Here is a 20,479-nt window from a genome sequence, read left to right as displayed (position 1 = left end):
TGCATAAAGGTAACTGTTATGGTTTACGTAGAAAGAAAGCGACCAACGCGTTACGGCTTATGTACTGGTTACGAATTAAGTTGATTTGGTGCGACTGCGGACTACGATTACTATTACTTAAAGATATGACAGTGGTCAGCTTTTTAATGAAAATCCGTGTCCGTTCACGTCACTTTATTTTCCTGGTTAAGCAGCCATTGTTTCCATGAATAATCCTTAATCGTCAGTATTGAGAAATTACGTCAATAGAATGTACATCTGCACGTAGTGCATCTTAGAGAAATTTAGAATCACAATTCCTGATTACATCGTTTGGGGAAATTCTATTTCTTTCTCTAGCATAACACCAGCTTTGATAAATAATATATTTGGCTATACTTAACGCTGTAGGTCAACATAAAAGATGAAGGCAGGTAGGCGGCGAACTACAATGTTCGTTATCCAATTAGTACTTCATATCGGAAAAATGAATCGCTACAATTATTACTTACCACACAATGAGCCACCATACACAGTTTTATTCTACTTTAAAGTCTTAAAGCTTTATAGGAAATCTGATTACATAACTTGATCAGTGCTACTTTCCGAATTATGTTTATTTCTTTAAAAAAAAACACCCAATGCTAGAACTTCTTTTTTAGGCTTGTAGAAAAAGAAACATTTTTACTTCAGTCCGACCATTTTCTCGCTGAGCTCCCAGAGTTTTTTTGCAACTGCTTCGTCCTTGGCTTCCGGGATCGGCTCTGTCGGAGCGCAGTCCCTGAAATAAACAGAAGAAGCAAATAAGTGGTCAGCTCTCAGTTCTAGAGTTGTTCTACTTATGACAAAACCAAACATTATTGGGCATAATCATCCAAGAACAATATGTACACCAACAGCCCTGTACAAGTGACCACCTCCACATAAGGACCACCTAGCCGCTTTTTGGTGGTCCCTTAGTCAATTTAGATAATTTTCCCATAGACAGAAGTATTAAGTCTACAGTGAACACCTGTTCACATAGACCAGAGTTTATCGGTCCACTGGGCGGTCTTCTTGGGCAGTTTTGGCTGTCACGTATACGTCGATTTGAATGTTTCGTCCTTTCAACGTTAGGTAGCGATTCCCCTGAGTCTTTTATATGTGCCTTTCATCAGAGAGGGTGGAAGTTATTTTTCCCTGTATTCTTGGATCTTCACAGACTAAAATTGGTTGACGAATAAGCTCACCAGCAAAAAGTAGAATATTACTGTTGTTCATGCATCTCAGTTGTTCATTGTTTGAAAACATACCTCCGTGAAATATCTGGAGTTTTAGTGAATTTCTTATTTCATTCGTTAATGTGAATTTCTTGCTAATTTTTGTTTGAATTTTTCTGTGGGATTTGGAGCTGCGACAACAACTTTGGACCCGGGCTTAACCAACGCCAAACCAAGTCTCCTGTTTTATCATTACACATTTCCGCCTCCTGGGCAAACCTTGGAACCAGACCAACAGAAACAAACCTACACTTGCACACACACCAAGACAAGCAAACAAGCTAACTTACAAAACGGAAACAATACCTCAATTTACACGGAGGCAATGAACATCAGAATTTGAGTAAAACTTGAACTCACGTGAAGTACTGTCCAGAAGAAGTCTCCAGACCTTCTGAGACTGCGCAGTGAATGGAGGTCTGGGCGCCCTGTTGACGAGTCTTCCCAAAGAACCACAGGCCGGCGATGAAGAGGGGTTTGAGAAAGAAATACAGCCAGCCGTAGGAGGCATCCAGGTGACGCTGTAGTTCCGACGGAATGCTGCCCGGGTGGAGCGAGTACGTCGTCACTCCAGTCCCTGTTCGGGCAAGGAATAAGTAAAACTAATTCTTACACAGCACAGAAACAACGTGTCAAAGTTCAATAGAAAATAAACAACATTTCAAATAGAACAAGAGTTCCACGACCTCATATCTCCATTAACAATTCTATTCATGCAAATGACTTACACATTTGCATAATATATGCTTGGTCATAAACACCTTTATCTAACACATAGTGCAATATTGACAGTCCTATAATTTTCCAATTAGATGAATTAAGGTGTTTTTGCATTAATTATGCAAATCAGGAATTTATTTGCATAATTGGTATCTGTTGATGATCCACTTTCCATAAGGTTCCGGGTCGGAGTTCAATGGTGACCGGGGGTTGGGTCATGACCCGGTAATCTGCCGGAAGTGCGTGGTCGTCACCCTGATTTCTGCCCGAGATTGCTTGGTGATGGTTTTAGCTGTGCATGAATATTTTGAATCTTCTGAAAAGCCCGTGAGTTGTAGTATTTTTGGGCGCGGTGCAGTTGGTTCGCTATCGAAGCCTTTTTTGTACTAGTCCGCGGCAACGGTGATGCGGTTTTCTCGCCTGATGACCCAAATAGCATCGTTTTTAATGCATTTTCACCGAATTTGCGTCATCGGAGATTGCGAAAAAGTTATCACATGACTTTTTTATTTTTTTCATTTTTCAGAGACACCATTCACTAAGCTTTCTCAGCATATATGCCGTGACCCCAGGAAAACTCGTTTTTTCCGAGCAGGTTCGATCAAAAAAGTGTAAAAAAATGATAATTTTCGGATGCCAAATTTACATTTTATTATGGTTTCTACCCAAAATAAAGGGACAACGGACAAAACCGATAAATACATCGGAAAACAGCAGAAAACCGCTTTTCGACCATGTGATTACATTTTCCGTTCTACTTTTCTCGGCGGAATTGTAGCCCGTCGACCTAAGGGTGTCGGCCTACATACGAAATCGCAAAAAAACTCCGGTCCGAGACCTTAAACTACAAACGTTACATGTATTAGAGTCTGATAAGGCCACAGCAAGTAATTTTTATGGATGACATCAGCGCGCTCATTAATTTTCGCCTGATTTCGAAATAAAAAACAAGAAATTTCATTGCCCTCCGACGGTGGTCAACATGCCAAAAATGGGCAAATATGTCGTAAACGTTGAGGTTGAGGTGTACATATGAATACACAGTGTAGCCCATGATGGTATGACAAGCTGTTTTCTGCGTTTGTTCTAGTTAATTGAGCTGCACATCTTCAAGAACAGTTTAATGTTGACGGTCTAAGGTATTTCGTTGCATATGAATACCCAGTGTGACTCCTGCCCATGATGGTATGATAACAAGCTGTTTTCTGCATTTGTTCTAGCAAGGACATTATATAAACAATGGGGGGGGGGGGGGTTTAGTTAATTGAGCTGTATACACGAGGTGTTTCATCGCATATGAATATCCAGTGTAGTTGCTTCAGATGATAGTACAACAAGCTCTTTTCTGCATTTGTTGTAGTTAGTCTATTGAGATGTATACACATCTACAAGGACATGTTTACTGTTGAATCAAGGAGGTTTTATATTATATATGAAACCTCATTGGTTGAATACAGGAATAAAAGACCTGTTGGTCATGATATCATACTTTTATTTCGTCGCCTCAATTCTTGTTTAACAATATTTATGACCTCAAAATTTGAAAATATAGGAATCTTGTTTTTTTTGCCCGCCTTGTTTTTTTTTCGCCCTATCTCATTAATTTTGGAGTCTGCGGAGGATGTCATCCATAAAATTTACTTGCTGTGGCCTAATGGAAAAAACTGCAAATATAGATTTTCCTCATTAGCTATGCAAATTAAGTCCCAATTAGCATAATTTGCACTTCATTGTTTATATCTCTATCTTAGCTACCTGCATACTAAAGATCATGGAAATCCGTCGTTCCTTTGTTCAGTTATTCTCCTTAGAAGATTTTCACAAAACCCCCCCTGCAGTTCCAGAGGAAGCTGCTAGGGGGCCTAAACCTACACCACTTCTTTATTACATTACAAGCTATCTGCCACCCAAAAATCAAAACCACAGCACGTCCAGGTCAAAAGATACAAAAAATAAAGTTCTGCTGCCGTACCAAGGTCACATACCAGGGGGCCCAAAATCGACCTTGAACTTTGGCTTCACAACACCTGCCCACATATCAAATATCATCGTAATCCCTCAAGAGGTTCTTGAGTTATGCTGACTACAGTAGTGCGGAAACACAAACAAACAGACAAACAGACAGACAGACAGACAAACAGACAAACAAACACACAGACACACCCAAAACTATATCTCCATTTTTCATGGAGATAAAAACACAAGGACACACTGTAGGTTGTCAGTTACATAATGATCCAAACAACTGGATGAAGTCTGAAATAGCCAAACGTTTCAGATAGCATTTACTTTCATCAGTGACTTCCATCTGTTTGAATATCATGTATGATATAGCATTCTACCTAACCTTCATCTGCGCAGGAATATAACATGTATCAAGACATCACCTTACGTATAAAAGAGAATGAATAATGTACAGTGACCGTCCTGCTATAGAAACATAAGCAAGATATAGCTTGAGAACCACTATGATCGCCCACACATCACCTTGCAGTTTTCGATCCAGTTCTTTGGTAAACAGCACGTTGGCCAGCTTGCTCTGACAATATGCTTTAATGGGATTATAACTCCTCTCCAAGTTGATGTCATCGAAGTGGATATGACCCCCCGTGTGAGCCAAAGAGGACACGTTAACGACCCGGCTGGGCGCGGACTTCTTCAGCAGGTCCAGCAGCAGGTTGGTGAGGAGGAAGTGACCCAGGTGGTTCGTGCCGAACTGCATCTCAAAACCGTCCTTCGTCTTCCACTGCGGACAAGTCATGATTCCTGCAATGTTGTACAAGGCCAATATGACATGTTGTGCTCCACGTTAACGTTAAATCTACTAGTGGCTCATATCTCAAAAGGACACATTAATCGAGATATTGAAAGTTGGTTTGTAGGGAAATGTTAATCTCTTTGTTTAACCACCGATGTTACAACGTGTGTTCGGAAAACAAATTCGATTGTTTTGTAGGACCATTTAGATGACTCCATCAATCATTGAGGTTGTCGACTATGCTTAAAGTGGTCCGAGTTCTTGTATTATACCCAACTTTACCAAGTGCAATAGAAATATATACACATCACACTAACCAGCATTGTTGATGAGGATGTCCAGTCGAGACTCCTTGGCGTTGACTCTGGCTGCGAACTCTCGGACTGACTTCAGGGAGGCCAAGTCCAGCTTCTCTATGACGACATTTCCGTTTCCGGTGTCATGGCGAATCTCTGCAGCAGCTGCCTCAGCTTTGGTCAGGTCCCTACAGGCGAGGATCACTCGGGCACCTTTGGAATTGATGACAAGTACAGAATGATGATAATTTGCTGAATCATGCACCAAGTTCTGCGTGCTGCACTTGCAGCTACTTAATTTCTTATCAATAAGCTTCTCCGTTCCACAATCTCTCTCTCTTGTTTGTATCTCTTCGAGTTGGTATACTCTGGTGTAGAAATGATTGGGCCTCCCAAACTGAAAACGTATGTTTATATTGGTTGATCATTTATGCCTTTTCATCGACCCCACCTGATATCAAAACAATTTCTGAGATGAAAACTTGTTTCTTACTGGCAGGAACAGTAATAAATGTATACCTGTTCGGTGTGTATCTGTTCCAAACTAATTGTTTTCCGTCAATCCTATGTCAAGGGGCTGTACTAATCGCCTCCATGGAGCCAGCTCCATGGAGCTAGCTCCATGGAGGCGATTAGTACAGCCCTGCGGCAAATTTTTTTCCAACTCCATGGAGCCAGCTCTACGCACTATGAATGCATTTATATGGTTCATGTCACCATCAAGAAAAATACATATGCATGGTTCACGTCACCTTGAAGAAAAAAAATCTAACTAAAAAAATCAAGCTTCATAGTGCTGGCTCTAGCACAATGAATGCAGACACGTGGTTCACGTCACCCTAAAGAGAATTTGCATAGTAGTACATTTTAGCTCCATAGAACTAGCTCCATGGAGCTAAAAGTACAACCCCACGGCAGCTTTTCAGCTTCGTAGAGCTGGCTCTTTTTCCAGCTTTGTAGAGCTGGCTCTACGCACTTTGATTGCATACTCATGGTTTGCGTCACCCCCCATTTTTTTTAATACTCCACCATGGAGTATTGCCAGTGATAGCTCTGGTTAATGTTAAATAAGCTTTATAGAGCTGGCTTCACGCACAGTGAATGCAGACTCATGGTTCACGTCACCCTCAAGAAAGTTTGTATCCCTTTTAGCTCCTTAGAGCTAGCTCCATGGAGCTATTGATACAACCCTTCGGCATTTTTCCAGCACCGTAGAGCTGGCTCTACGCAAAATGAATGCAGACTCATGGTTAACGTCACACTCAAGAAAAAAAAAATACTCCGCATGTATATACGTTCTGGTTAACGATAGCGGGCTTCATAGAGCTGGCTCCACGCACAATGAATGCAGACTCATGGTTTTCGTCACTCTCAAGAAAATTTGTATATATGGTTCACGTCACCTTTACAAAAATAGAAATTACTCCTCCATGGAGGGATTTTACATAACGTAACTTGGCGGCTCCACGCACAATGAATGCAATACATGGTTCACGTCACCTTCACGAAAATAGAGATTACTCCTCCAAGGCGGGCTTTACAGAACGATAAATATAACTTGGCGGCTCCTCGCACAATTAATGCAATACATGGTTCACGTCACCTTGACAAAAATCACTACCCCATGGAGGGCTTTACCGAACGATAAACATAACTTGGCGGCTCCATGCACAATGAATGCAATACATGGTTCACGTCTCCTTAGTCCATAATCCATATAGCCTATGAAGGAACTCCCTAGAGCTCTTCTGCGACCCTTCCTTGGAGGTCAGTGCTCGTAGAGTCCTGCTGCAGTCCCGTTAGAGACTACAGAAGACTAAGAAGGGACTACCGTGGCTGGTGTCACCATTTTTATGCGGTGGTCATGGTGTTCGTAAGACCTTGGCGACCAGAACAAATACGTGTAGGAAAATGTATTCATTTGTTTATACACTGAATATTTATTTCTTTGGTTGTGCCTTGGTAGAAGGAAGGTAGATTGAGCATTCGTGTCACCGCACGTTTGGTCGACGGGAGACTAAAGTTGCTGAAATCAAAGGGACAAGAGGATAGACCTGCACGAACATGCCTGTCGTGAACGTGCAAAAGAAAGGGTTGTGTTGTGTTGCATTGTATCCAGGGCTATTGTATTGCATTGTAACGGAGCCTGCAAGTGAAACCCTGGCGTAGTTAGTCTGGTAGAGACTACCCGCCGGGCCGGAAATACAGTCCTGTAACTAATTACAGTTGCTAACCCCCTGGTGAATGAGGATTGCCCGTTACTCTGCAAACAAGTCAAATTTATGGTTGGCGTCACGAAATCAGCTATTAGTAATCATTTCAGACTAAGCACTAGTATATAAACCACAGATGTAGAATATCTCCACAGTAGTAGCCTCTACCAGGCTCCGTCCTATCGTTGGGAAAATAGTAGAAATCAGCCGAGGTACTCCGCTATACAGGGTAGGTCCGCTATACGTAAGGTTCCATTTCGATCTAAACTAAAATTGTTGTTAATGCTGTACGTGTGCGTTGATAAACAAACATTAGGGATATATGTAGTTTGTTATAGTTTGATTGTTTAACTGACTGAAAGCAACAACTTCACTGTCCTTTGTCATTGAATAAAAATGAACCCTGTGGTTTACCAAGGAGGTTTAAATAGAAATTAGAGCCCCCATTATAGGGCCCGGGGGCGGAACGCGGCCGGCGTGAAAAAGAAACTTTCACACCATGAAACCTGTGGTCTGCTGTGAGACACGCCCACGATACTCTCTGCCAGTCAAAAATGTGTCACCCGGCTGTTGCTATGGTAACGGCCCCCGAAAGTCTCTACTGGATGTAATAATGTAAACAAAATGCAGCCGTGCATACACGGGACCGCCGCGCGAGTTCATTGTTCTTATTTGGAGGCGCGGAAGGCGGTTAGATCAGAGGCATTTGTCGGCTCCTTGCTAACACAAAAACACCCAACGAGAGCAAGAAGGTTTTAGATCTACATGTATGAATAATAACTCATTGACGAGAGTAATATCATGCGCCTTTATCTTTTGTACGATGAAATTGGAGACAAAAATCTTAAATGTTGACATAATTGTTAACTTAAAATCTAAATCGAACAATAACAAGATTGGCAACATAAAAAAATGTTGCCATGGCGACGGTGGTCCCTGTTAACGTTTTCGTTTTTAGTCCACATGCAAATAAGGATCTCGCATAATAAATCATATCAGTCGATCACCTTCTCTACCAGAAAATAACACAAGTTGTCCAATGTATGAAAATCTTGTTTTCACAAAAAAGATATCGTACCATTTCCTCATAAATTATGTAAATGAGGCCCTCTATGCAAGATTTGTGTCAAATAGTGGCCACATTTACTTAACTTCCAAATGGTGCAAAAATGAAATCCCCATCATTTACCACTATGGATTTATAGTATTTTGTCATTAATTATGCAAATTAAGTATCAATTTGCATAATTGATATCTATCGATATTTATCTCTTTCTCAGTTACATATGTCATGTGTTTGAGAGTCCTGTAATAGAATGCAGCTGATTTATTAACTGTCCTCATTAATTATGCAAATCAGATATTGATTTGCATAATTGGCATATGATTATGTAAATCATCACTTAAGCTATCTACACATCAAAAATTATGATGATCCGTCATCCCCTTCTTGCGTTATTCTCTTTCAAAGTTTGAGTCAAAATCAGCTCCTGCAGTTCCAAAAAAAGCCGCTAGGGGGTCCAAATCTACAGGACATATTTTCCTAGCTAAGAGCTATCCACCACTCAAAAATCATGACTATAGCATGTTCAGAAGACGAGATTTGAAAAGGGAAAGTTCCCCTGCAGTACCATAGAAAGTCGCTAGGGGGCCCAAAATCCAATCATTACAAGGTCTCCCACAGACCTACCCACCTACAAAATATGAAGACAATACATCTAGGCATTCTTGAGTTATCGTCCCATGGACTTTCACATTCCTGTACAATTCCTAGAATTCTTGCAATCTGCACACAATATAGTAAAAATTTGGCTCGCCCCTGAGGCGTCGCCAAAAAAGGTACCCACTAGTACCGTTAGTAGTACCACGGAACGACCCAAGCGAGCGGCGCCTTTAACCTCCTTGGTAAAATGTTGCAAACTTTATGACATAGGCAGCCGATGTAGCTCTAACATTTACCAGGACTTTTTCAAAAAGCGGATAGGAGGAAAGTGAGGCCACTTTGTCGCGTTGACTATCCAGATAACACAGGCAGATTGATTTCTGGTAGTCTCTACCAGACTAACTACGCCAGGGTTTCACTTGCAGGCTCCGTCCTAAACGGGCGAAATGTGATATTCACTGTGGACTGACTCTACTGGCTAATTATTCCTTTTCCTGCCGAATTCTACGATTCATACGCCCGTAAGAGGGCCTGGTGGAGGCTAGATTTCTGGCATGTGACACGGGTCGGAGTTTCCATTACAGTTTCAGAATATTGCAATTTCTGGGTGCAAGGTCTAGGGACATCATTGCATGCAAGTTTCGTTACAGTGTAGAGAAATCAAAAATAAATTGTTGTCAATGCTGTACGTGTGCGTTGACAAACAAGCATTAGGGCTATATGTAGTTTGTTATAGTTAAATTTTTAACTGACTGTAAAAGCAACAATTTCACTGTCTTAATTGAATGAAAATGAACCATGTGGTTTACCTTGGATTTACACATTAGAGCACGAATTATCTGTTATAGGTGGTCCGCTGTGAGACACGCCCACGGTACTCTCTGGGAGTGAAAAATGTGTCGCCTGGCTGTTGCTATGGCAATAGCCCCCGAAAGTCTCTACGGGATATAATGATGTAAACAAAATGCAGCCTGTAGTATGTTGACAACAGGGGACCGCCGCGCGAGTTCTTTGTTCTTATTTATAGGCGCATAAGGCGGTTAGATCAAAGGCACTTGTCGGCTCCTTGCACTCAAACAAACCAACAACGAACGAGAGCAAGACGGTTTTATAAATAACGCCTACTTGACGAAAGTAGTATTATGCGCCTTTAGTTTTGTACGATAAAATTGGAGACAGAAAATCTAAAACGCTGACATAATTGTTAAAACGTAAATCGAACAATAACAAAGGTACCCACTATACTACTAGTAGTAGTACCATGGAACGACCCAAGCGAGCGGCGCCTTTGTAAAATGTTGCAAGTGAACATAACATAAATATTATCTGAACTTTGCCAACTTTTTGCCGAACGTTACGTTAAAGTTTTGACCCCCGCAACATGTGTTTGCTATAATATATAGTATACAATTTTTCTAGTTGCATTGCTTTGATTTTGCATTGAAAGTGCGTGGAGCCGTAGGAAATACATGCGACAACAGCTTGTAATCATTGTAAGTTCGCTAGCGTTCTCCGTAGAGATGTTTTTACATTTTTCTTAGCGGTAACGTTAACCATGATTTTGCATTGAAAGTGTGTAGAGCCATTGGATAACACGTTAGAGCAGGCTGTAAGAATCGTTGGCCGTAGAGTGGCGTTCGCATATAGAGATTTTTACATTTTTCCTCGGGGTGACGTTAACCCTGATTTCGCATTGAAAGTGCGTAGAGGCATTGGGATACACGTTATAGCAGCTATCGAGCATGGTGGCGGTAGAGCGGCGTTTCCGAATAGAGATTTTTACACTTTTCTTAGGGGTGACGTTAACCCTGATTTTGCATTGAAAGTGCGTAGAGGCATTGGGATACACGTTATAGCAGCTATCGAGCATGGTGGCGGTAGAGCGGCGTTTCCGAATAGAGATTTTTACACTTTTCTTAGGGGTGACGTTAACCCTGATTTCGCATTGAAAGTGCGTAGAGGCATAGGAATTCACGTTATAGCAGCTATCGAGCATGGTGGCGGTAGAGCGGCATTTCCGAATAGAGATTTTTACACTTTTCTTAGGGGTGACGTTATCCCTGATTTCGCATTGAAAGTGCGTAGAGGCATAGGAATACACGTTATAGCAGCTATCGAGCATGGTGGCGGTAGAGCGGCGTTTCCGAATAGAGATTTTTACACTTTTCTTAGGGGAGACGTTAACCCTGATTTTGCATTGAAAGTGCGTAGAGGCATTGGGATACACGTTATAGCAGCTATCGAGCATGGTGGCGGTAGAGCGGCGTTTCCGAATAGAGATTTTTACACTTTTCTTAGGGGTGACGTTATCCCTGATTTCGCATTGAAAGTGCGTAGAGGCATTGGGATACACGTTATAGCAGCTATCGAGCATGGTGGCGGTAGAGCGGCGTTTCCGAATAGAGATTTTTACACTTTTCTTAGGGGTGACGTTAACCCTGATTTTGCATTGAAAGTGCGTAGAGGCATTGGGATACACGTTATAGCAGCTATCGAGCATGGTGGCGGTAGAGCGGCGTTTCCGAATAGAGATTTTTACACTTTTCTTAGGGGTGACGTTAACCCTGATTTTGCATTGAAAGTGCGTAGAGGCATTGGGATACACGTTATAGCAGCTATCGAGCATGGTGGCGGTAGAGCGGCGTTTCCGAATAGAGATTTTTACACTTTTCTTAGGGGTGACGTTAACCCCGATTTTGCATTGAAAGTACGTAGAGGCATTGGGATACACGTTATAGCGGCTATCGAGCATGGTGGCGGTAGAGCGGCATTTCCGAATAGAGATTTTTACACTTTTCTTAGGCGTGACGTTAACCCTGATTTTGCATTGAAAGTGCGTAGAGGCATTGGGATACACGTTATAGCAGCTATCGAGCATGGTGGCGGTAGAGCGGCGTTTCCGAATAGAGATTTTTACACTTTTCTTAGGAGTGACGTTAACCCTGATTTTGCATTGAAAGTGCGTAGAGGCATTGGGATACACGTTATAGCAGCTATCGAGCATGGTGGCGGTAGAGCGGCGTTTCCGAATAGAGATTTTTACACTTTTCTTAGGGGTGACGTTAACCCTGATTTTGCATTGAAAGTGCGTAGAGGCATTGGGATACACGTTATAGCAGCTATCGAGCATGGTGGCGGTAGAGCGGCGTTTCCGAATAGAGATTTTTACACTTTTCTTAGGGGTGACGTTAACCCTGATTTTGCATTGAAAGTGCGTAGAGGCATTGGGATACACGTTATAGCAGCTATCGAGCATGGTGGCGGTAGAGCGGCGTTTCCGAATAGAGATTTTTACACTTTTCTTAGGGGTGACGTTAACCCCGATTTTGCATTGAAAGTACGTAGAGGCATTGGGATACACGTTATAGCGGCTATCGAGCATGGTGGCGGTAGAGCGGCATTTCCGAATAGAGATTTTTACACTTTTCTTAGGCGTGACGTTAACCCTGATTTTGCATTGAAAGTGCGTAGAGGCATTGGGATACACGTTATAGCAGCTATCGAGCATGGTGGCGGTAGAGCGGCGTTTCCGAATAGAGATTTTTACACTTTTCTTAGGAGTGACGTTAACCCTGATTTTGCATTGAAAGTGCGTAGAGGCATTGGGATACACGTTATAGCAGCTATCGAGCATGGTGGCGGTAGAGCGGCGTTTCCGAATAGAGATTTTTACACTTTTCTTAGGAGTGACGTTAACCCTGATTTTGCATTGAAAGTGCGTAGAGGCATTGGGATACACGTTATAGCAGCTATCGAGCATGGTGGCGGTAGAGCGGCGTTTCCGAATAGAGATTTTTACACTTTTCTTAGGGGTGACGTTAACCCTGATTTTGCATTGAAAGTGCGTAGAGGCATTGGGATACACGTTATAGCAGCTATCGAGCATGGTGGCGGTAGAGCGGCGTTTCCGAATAGAGATTTTTACACTTTTCCTAGGAGTGACGTTAACCCTGATTTTGCATTGAAAGTGCGTAGAGGCATTGGGATACACGTTATAGCAGCTATCGAGCATGGTGGCGGTAGAGCGGCGTTTCCGAATAGAGATTTTTACACTTTTCTTAGGGGTGACGTTAACCCTGATTTTGCATTGAAAGTGCGTAGAGGCATTGGGATACACGTTATAGCAGCTATCGAGCATGGTGGCGGTAGAGCGGCGTTTCCGAATAGAGATTTTTACACTTTTCTTAGGGTGACGTTAACCCTGATTTTGCATTGAAAGTGCGTAGAGGCATTGGGATACACGTTATAGCAGCTATCGAGCATGGTGGCGGTAGAGCGGCGTTTCCGAATAGAGATTTTTACACTTTTCTTAGGGGTGACGTTAACCCTGATTTTGCATTGAAAGTGCGTAGAGGCATTGGGATACACGTTATAGCAGCTATCGAGCATGGTGGCGGTAGAGCGGCGTTTCCGAATAGAGATTTTTGGCGACGCCTCAGGGGCGAGCCTAATAGTATACTTTACGCCCGTTCTGTAAGAATTCCCAGAATTGTACAGGCATGTCTGGAATGTGTTGAGTATTCCCTGGGGAATTTGTTTTGAAGTTACCTTTTCCTGTCTCCCTGTGTTAATTTTGAAAGTAGCATATATGGTAAACAGTTTAATTTGGCAATTTAATCACAGTATTTGTTTGTCATGTATTTGTCAAAAGGTATATGTGTGAAGTAAAGGGATAGTTATGTCTGTTGATCTACTAGTATTTTAGCTATATCTTTCGCCAGGGCTTGTTGCAATGATCTGAACATTTTTAAAGAAGCCTTTTTTACAAGAGCGAATAATACGTTACATTCTGATAAGATACAACTGGAAATAGAAATATCAAAACTTTATGTTTTAAATAAGTTGTATTTTGTTTGAAATAAGAACAAACTGAACACAATAATCCTTTGAATTTTATTACATATGATTTCAAATATTGAATGACTCGGTTGCAAGCCGCTCATATGTCTTCAGGTTAGGGACTATTTAAATCGCCAACGTTGGAAAAGAAACAGACAATCACATTGTGTTTTTATCTCTTTTACTTTATTAAAACAGTAAATAAAGCAATGTTATGGAAGATACATTTCCATATTGTACATTAAAGTAGAATAGTGTACAAGTAGCAAATCGTTTACTTGGCCATTCATGCCACAGAAATTCTGGAACTATAGACTGAATGTCAAGCCTGACTAGATTGATCCCCACGATTGTTGGTTAGGTGATACACAGCATTTGAAAGCTGCTGTTACTGCCGTTCAAGTTCAACTCTTTCTGATGACTGTTGTCTTTATTGTCATGCAGAGCTGAAAGAAACAATGTAGGATTAGTAACACCTTGATACATGTTAACAGACTAGATCACCTCCTTCCATGACAACCATAATCAACATGTAAACATGTATGGATGTCTATCAGTTTTATTTAGATGATTGAAATGTCATGCCCTATCATACAATGTACAATCTAATTGATTAAACCAACGCACCACCCATCCCTCTTCCCCAACTCCAAACCAAACATGGGTTTGGTCTGGTTTTCAAGTACCTGGTCAAAATACTTGGGCATTCCAAGTTCAGTTTTTAAACCAACCATCTCAATTCAGTATGAGTATAATGACTATGTAATATGTGGGCTTGCTATGATGCATATGGAAACTGAAACTTAACATGCAAGAACTTTTATTTGGAGGGGGTAGACAAGGCTTGTACAGGTGTTTTGTATCCCTCTCCATTCATCGTAATCGAAAAAAAAACAAGGAAAGAAAGAAAAGGAAATGAATGTTACTAACCATGTTGTCCAGGCAAACTGTTTGAACAGCCTCCATGTAACTTGTCCTCCTGATTGGTCGCCCGGTTTGGCTGCTCCAGCCTTCCTCCATCCTCCTATCCTTATTATCTCGTAACTCCTGAAAAAGCAAGCTGATGAATAACTCACAACTTTGGTTGTACAGAAGTTTCGTACATGACATGCAACTATTTTTTGGAAGTCAGAACGTGTTAGGGATTAATATTCCTATGATGTTCGGTGGAAAATGGAAGATGACATATATCTTATGCTTTCTATGGTTACGTTGTTCAACCCAACACTTGAAAGCATTTCCGATCCAAAAGCTAAACACGTCCGTAACTGGACATGTAGAAAGTTCATTTTTCTTCTAGAAGTTTCTCATTATACATGGGCATGGTCCTCTCCACAAATAAATAAAAAAACTCCTGCAACTTTAACTTAAATCGATGCACATTAATGGGTAACTGAACTGTTCGGAAAATCTGTAACTCACCGGTGAGGGATATTTGTGTCGGCTGAGCTTAACAGGATATTTGTGACTTTGTAAGTTTCCAAGAAACATTTCCATGTCGAAAAGATAAGGTACTTATCCTCTCTCTTTCAAACTGTACTTATAAGTTTGCACAAATCAAAATCCGTAAAATCTAAACGAGCTCATTGTGAGGTATATGGGGGAGGGCAGGGGTGCTACAATTCAAATCAGTTTTCCATCATGCAGTGTGAAGACATGACGTTATAGAAGACTTGTCGTTTGTAACCACTATGTTGGACAATAGAATTAATGCAGACCACGAAATAACGTAGTGATCAAGCATAGAAACGGCAAGTTCTATGTGTATAGAAAAATATGCGCCGTACAACAGGTTTAGACCTAGAACTTCACTAACCTTCAGACCGCTATCTGAGTCTCTGACGGAAGGTGTGGGCGCCTTCCTGGCCTTTTCCTTGGCTCCGGACGGGTGGAGGTCGACGCAGCGTTTTGAACAATGGATCAAACTTCTGATGGTCAAATGGTCATATGGCGTCCTAAAAGCGCGATTAATTAATCGACTGTCGTTTGCCCTGCCCTGGTTCCGCCTTACCGTGGTTGGTTGGTCGGTGGTTGGCTACGCCTTACTGTCGTTCACGCCCAGCTGTCGGTGGTTAGTTGCGCACTGCTGTCGTTCACGCCCAGCTGTCGGTGATTGGTTGCGCACTGCTGTCGTTCACGCCCAGCTGTCGGTGATTGGTTGCGCCCTGCTGTGGGCGTTCTAGAAAGTTACGCCCTGAGATCCGGAGGGACTGATACTTAAATTCCACCAGCTGGATGCCAGATGTCAACACAAAGACTTGATGTTATTTATGAATCCTTTATTCACCCTCTCCTTGAATATGGTGACATTATATGGCATGGGTGTACTTTATGTGATTCCCAATGATTAGAACGAGTCCGAATATGTATACGAATACGAATGCGCTCTTGTACTTTCAGGGGCTGTATAGGGGTCTTCGTATTCTTCGCTCCTTGCTGAACTAGGTCGAGAAAAACTTTCGGATCGTCGTCATGTTCACCCGCTGATCATGTTCTACAAAATTGTTCATAGCCATACTCGCCAGTAATACTGAAATTTTGGCTTGACCCAGTCTTATATTGTAGTTAGCAAACGTTCCAAAACTTAGTATTACTTTGTTTATATATTGATTGTTTATTGTATATATTGCTTGTTTGTATCGAACTACCCAAATGCTGTATCTTCAGATGTGATGTTGGATATTAGCTACGTATACTTGCTAGAGTGGATCACCTCTGTATCCTGTGTATTCTTCAGCCGATTAATAAATGAATAAAAAAAAAAACACAAATGCCGACCCTTCAGCTATAACCTTCGCCAGGGAGGGAAACACATGTTCCGCCTTTTAACTGAGGGTCTAACTGAGCGGGTCTTTAGTACATTTTCCTTAAGGGCATGTTGGCATTGACACGACAAACTAACTGGCCAGTGCAGGTACTGGAAGCAGTCTGGCATCTAGGCTGTATAGGAATGATTGCTTTGTTCATCCCTCAACCTATTTTTGTTGTGATTCTTTGCGTCCGGTATGCATCTGTGTTTCCACATATACTAGTATATATTTTGGCCGGCATAACTCAAGACGTGCAAGAAGCTACGGATAAAGCACGTTGAAATCACTATCTCCATGAATAATGGAATGATAGTTATTGGCCTGTCTGTTGGTTTGTGTTTCTATCATACACATAAGAAATATAGCTGCATAAAACCCCAAAAAATTGGGTCTTTAAGTGTTTGTTGAGAAGAAAACCGACCAAAGAAAACAACGTTAACATCGCTGTCGTCTGGCGACGTTGTTTTCCCGCAATTTTTTGGGCCGCGAAGGTGGCGGAACGATTCAACGCACAGATTTGTAACGCTCTAACATGTGATTGGTACCGTCTATGAAAAGGAAACTGTATACAGAGATGGCGAAGATATTTCCCAATAAGTAGACGGAGTATTGTTGACGTAAGCGGTGTCGTTTTTTCGTAATGATTTTGTAAGTCGGGTCGCATGCAAGACGTACGTCGGGCCGCGCGCACAGTGCGTAGTAGCCTATTTCCCGTGAAAACATGAGCTGGGATGCGCTGGACATAGCCCTTCTCACATGACGTGAGAAGTGCACACAGTCAAAATTTTCCGGTCAAAAGAAAGCTAGAATATAGCAGACTTCAAGCCTTATTTACATTTCCCTAACTTCATCACCAACTTCCGAAGAGAGCAAAATAACCAAAGCGTGCTAAGTTAGGAGACAGGCTTTTTAGCGAATGCCCACAAACGCCCACTCTGGCGAAGTCCGCGCTGCACGAATCTAATTTTTTTTGCTCGGAATATGTTCAGGTTGTGCTCCCATTAATTAATCCTTAGTTTCAAGTCAATCCATCGATCCGAAGTTAAATAAAGTGAACTTGAAGATTCTTACCTGGCTTTTTAGCGAATGCCCAGCAAAAATGGCTTTTTAGCGAATGCCCACTATATCAGCCAAAATATCGGCCATCGTGACACGGGCGCTAAATCTAACACCATTAACATGTTCAACAAGTTGTCCCCTGAATGTGTACTCAGTTTCCGTGCTGTACACGCCTGTAAAGTCACTTTATTTTACGAAATACACGCCGCGGCTCGCGGCACTGGTAACCTGTCCCAAATATGCAAATGAGCCGCCATATTGGATTTTTACGTCCGGGGCCGTGGATTCCCACGCCGTGTATTTCGTAAAATAAAGTGACTTTACAGGCGTGTACAGTACAAAAACTGAATACACATTCAGGGGACAACTTGTTGAACATGTTGATGGTGTTAGATTTAGCGCCCGCGTCACGATGGCCGATATTTTGGCTGATATAGTGGGCATTCGCTAAAAGTAAAAAGCCTTTTTTGCTGGACATTCGCTAAAAAGCCAGGTAAGAATCTTCAAGTTCGCTTTATTTAGCTTCGGATAGATGGATTGACTTGAAACTCAGGATCAACTAATGGGAGCACAACCTAAACATATTCCGAGCAAAAAAATAAGATTTGTGCAGCGCGGACTTCGCCAGAGTGGGCGTTTGTGGGCATTCGCTAAAAAGCCGATGCGCTAAGTTAGGCACACTATCTGGCGTAGCACTAAATCAGAAGGTACATTCGTGAAAATGTCTCACAGCGTCTTCCGCATGTAACGCGGAGCGTGAAGGGCCCATGAACAGTATGAATACATTTCTTGTCCATGTATGTTCTTTAGATGAACGTGTTCAAAATACATTCATTAAAACATGACCATTCTCTGGCAACCAGCAATGGAGCGCCGTGAGTTCGAGTGCGTAAAAAAAACGTGACATGTTAGGGCACCCCCCGTTGATGTATACTCACTGTAAATCTCGTCATTGTCGAAAACAGACCCAAAAGGCCCAACACATGTAACTGATACAGAGTCCAGCATCATGGAAAAACAAAGTGTCAGAGATAAAAATCTACCACTCAATTATCACGACCATACCAAGTCCATGTCACAGGATGTTCGACAATCTAATCTATCATTTAAAGTGCACACGTATAGTATCAAACCACGCCACCAACATTTATCAATAGCAAACCTTACACCGTCGCCATGGCAATGCTTTTTCATTGCCAATCTTATTACACTTTTCTTAGGGGTGACGTTAACCATGATTTTGCATTGAAAGTGCATAGAGCCAGCCAGCTCCATGGAGGTAGAAAAACTTTGCCGCAAGGCTGCACTAATCTGCTCCATGGAGCTAGCTCCATGGAGCCAGCTCCATGGAGCTATTAGTGCAGCTACTATTGGATGTACTATTTAGGATAATGTGTACAGCGTACCTCTCTTGGCGATGTCCCGTGCCGTCTCCTTGCCGATGCCCGTGTTCGCCCCGGTGATGACGACTGTTTTCCCGTCCAGTCGTGCGTTACTGCGGCACACACCTCCGCCGCAGAACTTCCTGATAAGCACCACTCCGGCCACTACACAGTAGATTGATGGAGAATGGATCAGTTGCAATCTGTTAGATCCTGTTACAACTTATCATGTATGTGATATAGGTCTGTTTGATTCGTCACTCATTTATATCATCGTATACACAAAATCGATTGAAAATCGAACAACACAAAACAAAACAAAAGGCAGCCAAGTCTTCCTCGAGCTCACAAAATATATTTTGTTTAAGTTTCTAATTTACTTGCTAGGTTTGGATGAAGTTACAACGAAAAAATTAGGAGCCTCATTTGTGTTAGTGTTCAATTGCAAATTCACGTCGGGAATACACTCGGATCCCAATATTTTTCCTTCTGATTTTCTAACTTTTTGGTGACTTTAAAACGACTGCTTTTATCTATTACAGGTAATTACCTAGTAAACCAAGTAAATGTAGGACAACTAGCTGGAATTGCCTTTCACCCGAATTTGCGTATTAGAGTAACTGGTCCAGGAGTATTCGGATCATGTTTTGTTTTCTTTTACCTTTGTAGACTGCTCGGCAATGTTTCGGTGTTATGAGCACGGTATAATACATGCAGCAGGTATATCATGGACTCAGGAAAACTTGATGTGGTTTTATATGATCCGGCCAAGCAGATGTATAAGGCAAAATCGTAACGTTTCTACTTCTGCTTGGAGATTAGTTTTGCGGTATTTCCGCACGAAAAAAACACCTGGTCCCACAAGAAAACAATGACTCAGCAACTCGTATACAGTAGCACAATGTTACCTGGCGTAACGGAATTTTCCATCATAGTGTCGGAGACTCGGAGTATGCAGAGTTCGGCCGTCAGGAATGTTCAAAACTTACGTTATTAAAACATTTCACGTTTTGCAGTTAGCTTTAAAGATAGTTGAAAGCTCACTCAAATGTTAGCCAAGTTAGAATATCGAACAACAGCGAAAACCTTGCAGGGGCCCCCATGCTACGACACAATACCCGGACCATATGTGCTTCGCATGTTAGCTTTAAAAGGTGAATGGAACAAAAAGAACAAATTCCATTAATTTAATTCCATAAATATATTATGAGTTATTTCATAAATGTAGTCCTACCTCCCAGAACTACTCCGATAACTACAGCAGGGCACGCCTGCAGAGTTTCCACCACACCACCAGGACTCGCCGCCATCTTGAATGTTTATGCTAGATTGAGTAACGATGCTGAACAGAACGGTGCAGGTTACCCGGTCCCGGAGGTCAACGTCCATGCGGTCAACATTGCTTACCGCACCAGCGAGAAGTCGGTATTCGCGGCAACGGGGCACTAGTAAGACGGCTATAAATTTCGGATATGTAGGTCATGATCGTCATTTTGCAACG

At 42.0% G+C, this 20,479-nt stretch overlaps 1 protein-coding gene and 1 long non-coding RNA gene across 2 annotated transcripts; both read right to left on the bottom strand.

Moving 5' to 3' along the window:
- Nucleotides 1–140: 140 nt before the first annotated feature.
- LOC136432644 (retinol dehydrogenase 12-like) lies at nt 141–20,383 on the bottom strand. The gene is made up of 6 exons (XM_066424070.1): nt 20,213–20,383; nt 19,003–19,143; nt 5,034–5,225; nt 4,446–4,724; nt 1,599–1,815; nt 141–760 (listed from the first exon to the last, which is right to left on the bottom strand). The coding sequence occupies exons 1-6, from the start codon at nt 20,286–20,288 to the stop codon at nt 664–666; spliced, it is 1,002 nt and encodes a 333-aa protein (XP_066280167.1). The 5' UTR covers nt 20,289–20,383; the 3' UTR covers nt 141–663.
- Nucleotides 13,892–15,933, bottom strand: LOC136432645 (uncharacterized). The gene is made up of 3 exons (XR_010755554.1): nt 15,544–15,933; nt 14,658–14,774; nt 13,892–14,173 (listed from the first exon to the last, which is right to left on the bottom strand). It is a non-coding gene; the product is annotated as an uncharacterized lncRNA (long non-coding RNA).
- Nucleotides 20,384–20,479: the final 96 nt, after the last annotated feature.

The sequence above is a fragment of the Branchiostoma lanceolatum genome, chromosome 4 (genome assembly GCF_035083965.1).
Source record: "Branchiostoma lanceolatum isolate klBraLanc5 chromosome 4, klBraLanc5.hap2, whole genome shotgun sequence".
Taxonomy (NCBI): domain Eukaryota; kingdom Metazoa; phylum Chordata; class Leptocardii; order Amphioxiformes; family Branchiostomatidae; genus Branchiostoma; species Branchiostoma lanceolatum.
The sequence above is the reverse complement of the archived record's forward strand: the minus strand, read 5'-3'. Positions and strand labels throughout refer to the sequence as shown.

Bases quoted from the DNA above. Each gene is read 5' to 3' on its own strand.
- LOC136432644 (XM_066424070.1), bottom strand. From the start codon at position 20,288: ATGGCGGCGAGTCCTGGTGGTGTGGTGGAAACTCTGCAGGCGTGCCCT. The intron at 19,144-20,212 runs GTAGGACTACAT...TCTACTGTGTAG, and splicing joins TATCGGAGTAGTTCTGGGAG to TGGCCGGAGTGGTGCTTATC. The intron at 1,816-4,445 runs GTGATGTGTGGG...TTGCCCGAACAG, and splicing joins ACTGGATCGAAAACTGCAAG to GGACTGGAGTGACGACGTAC.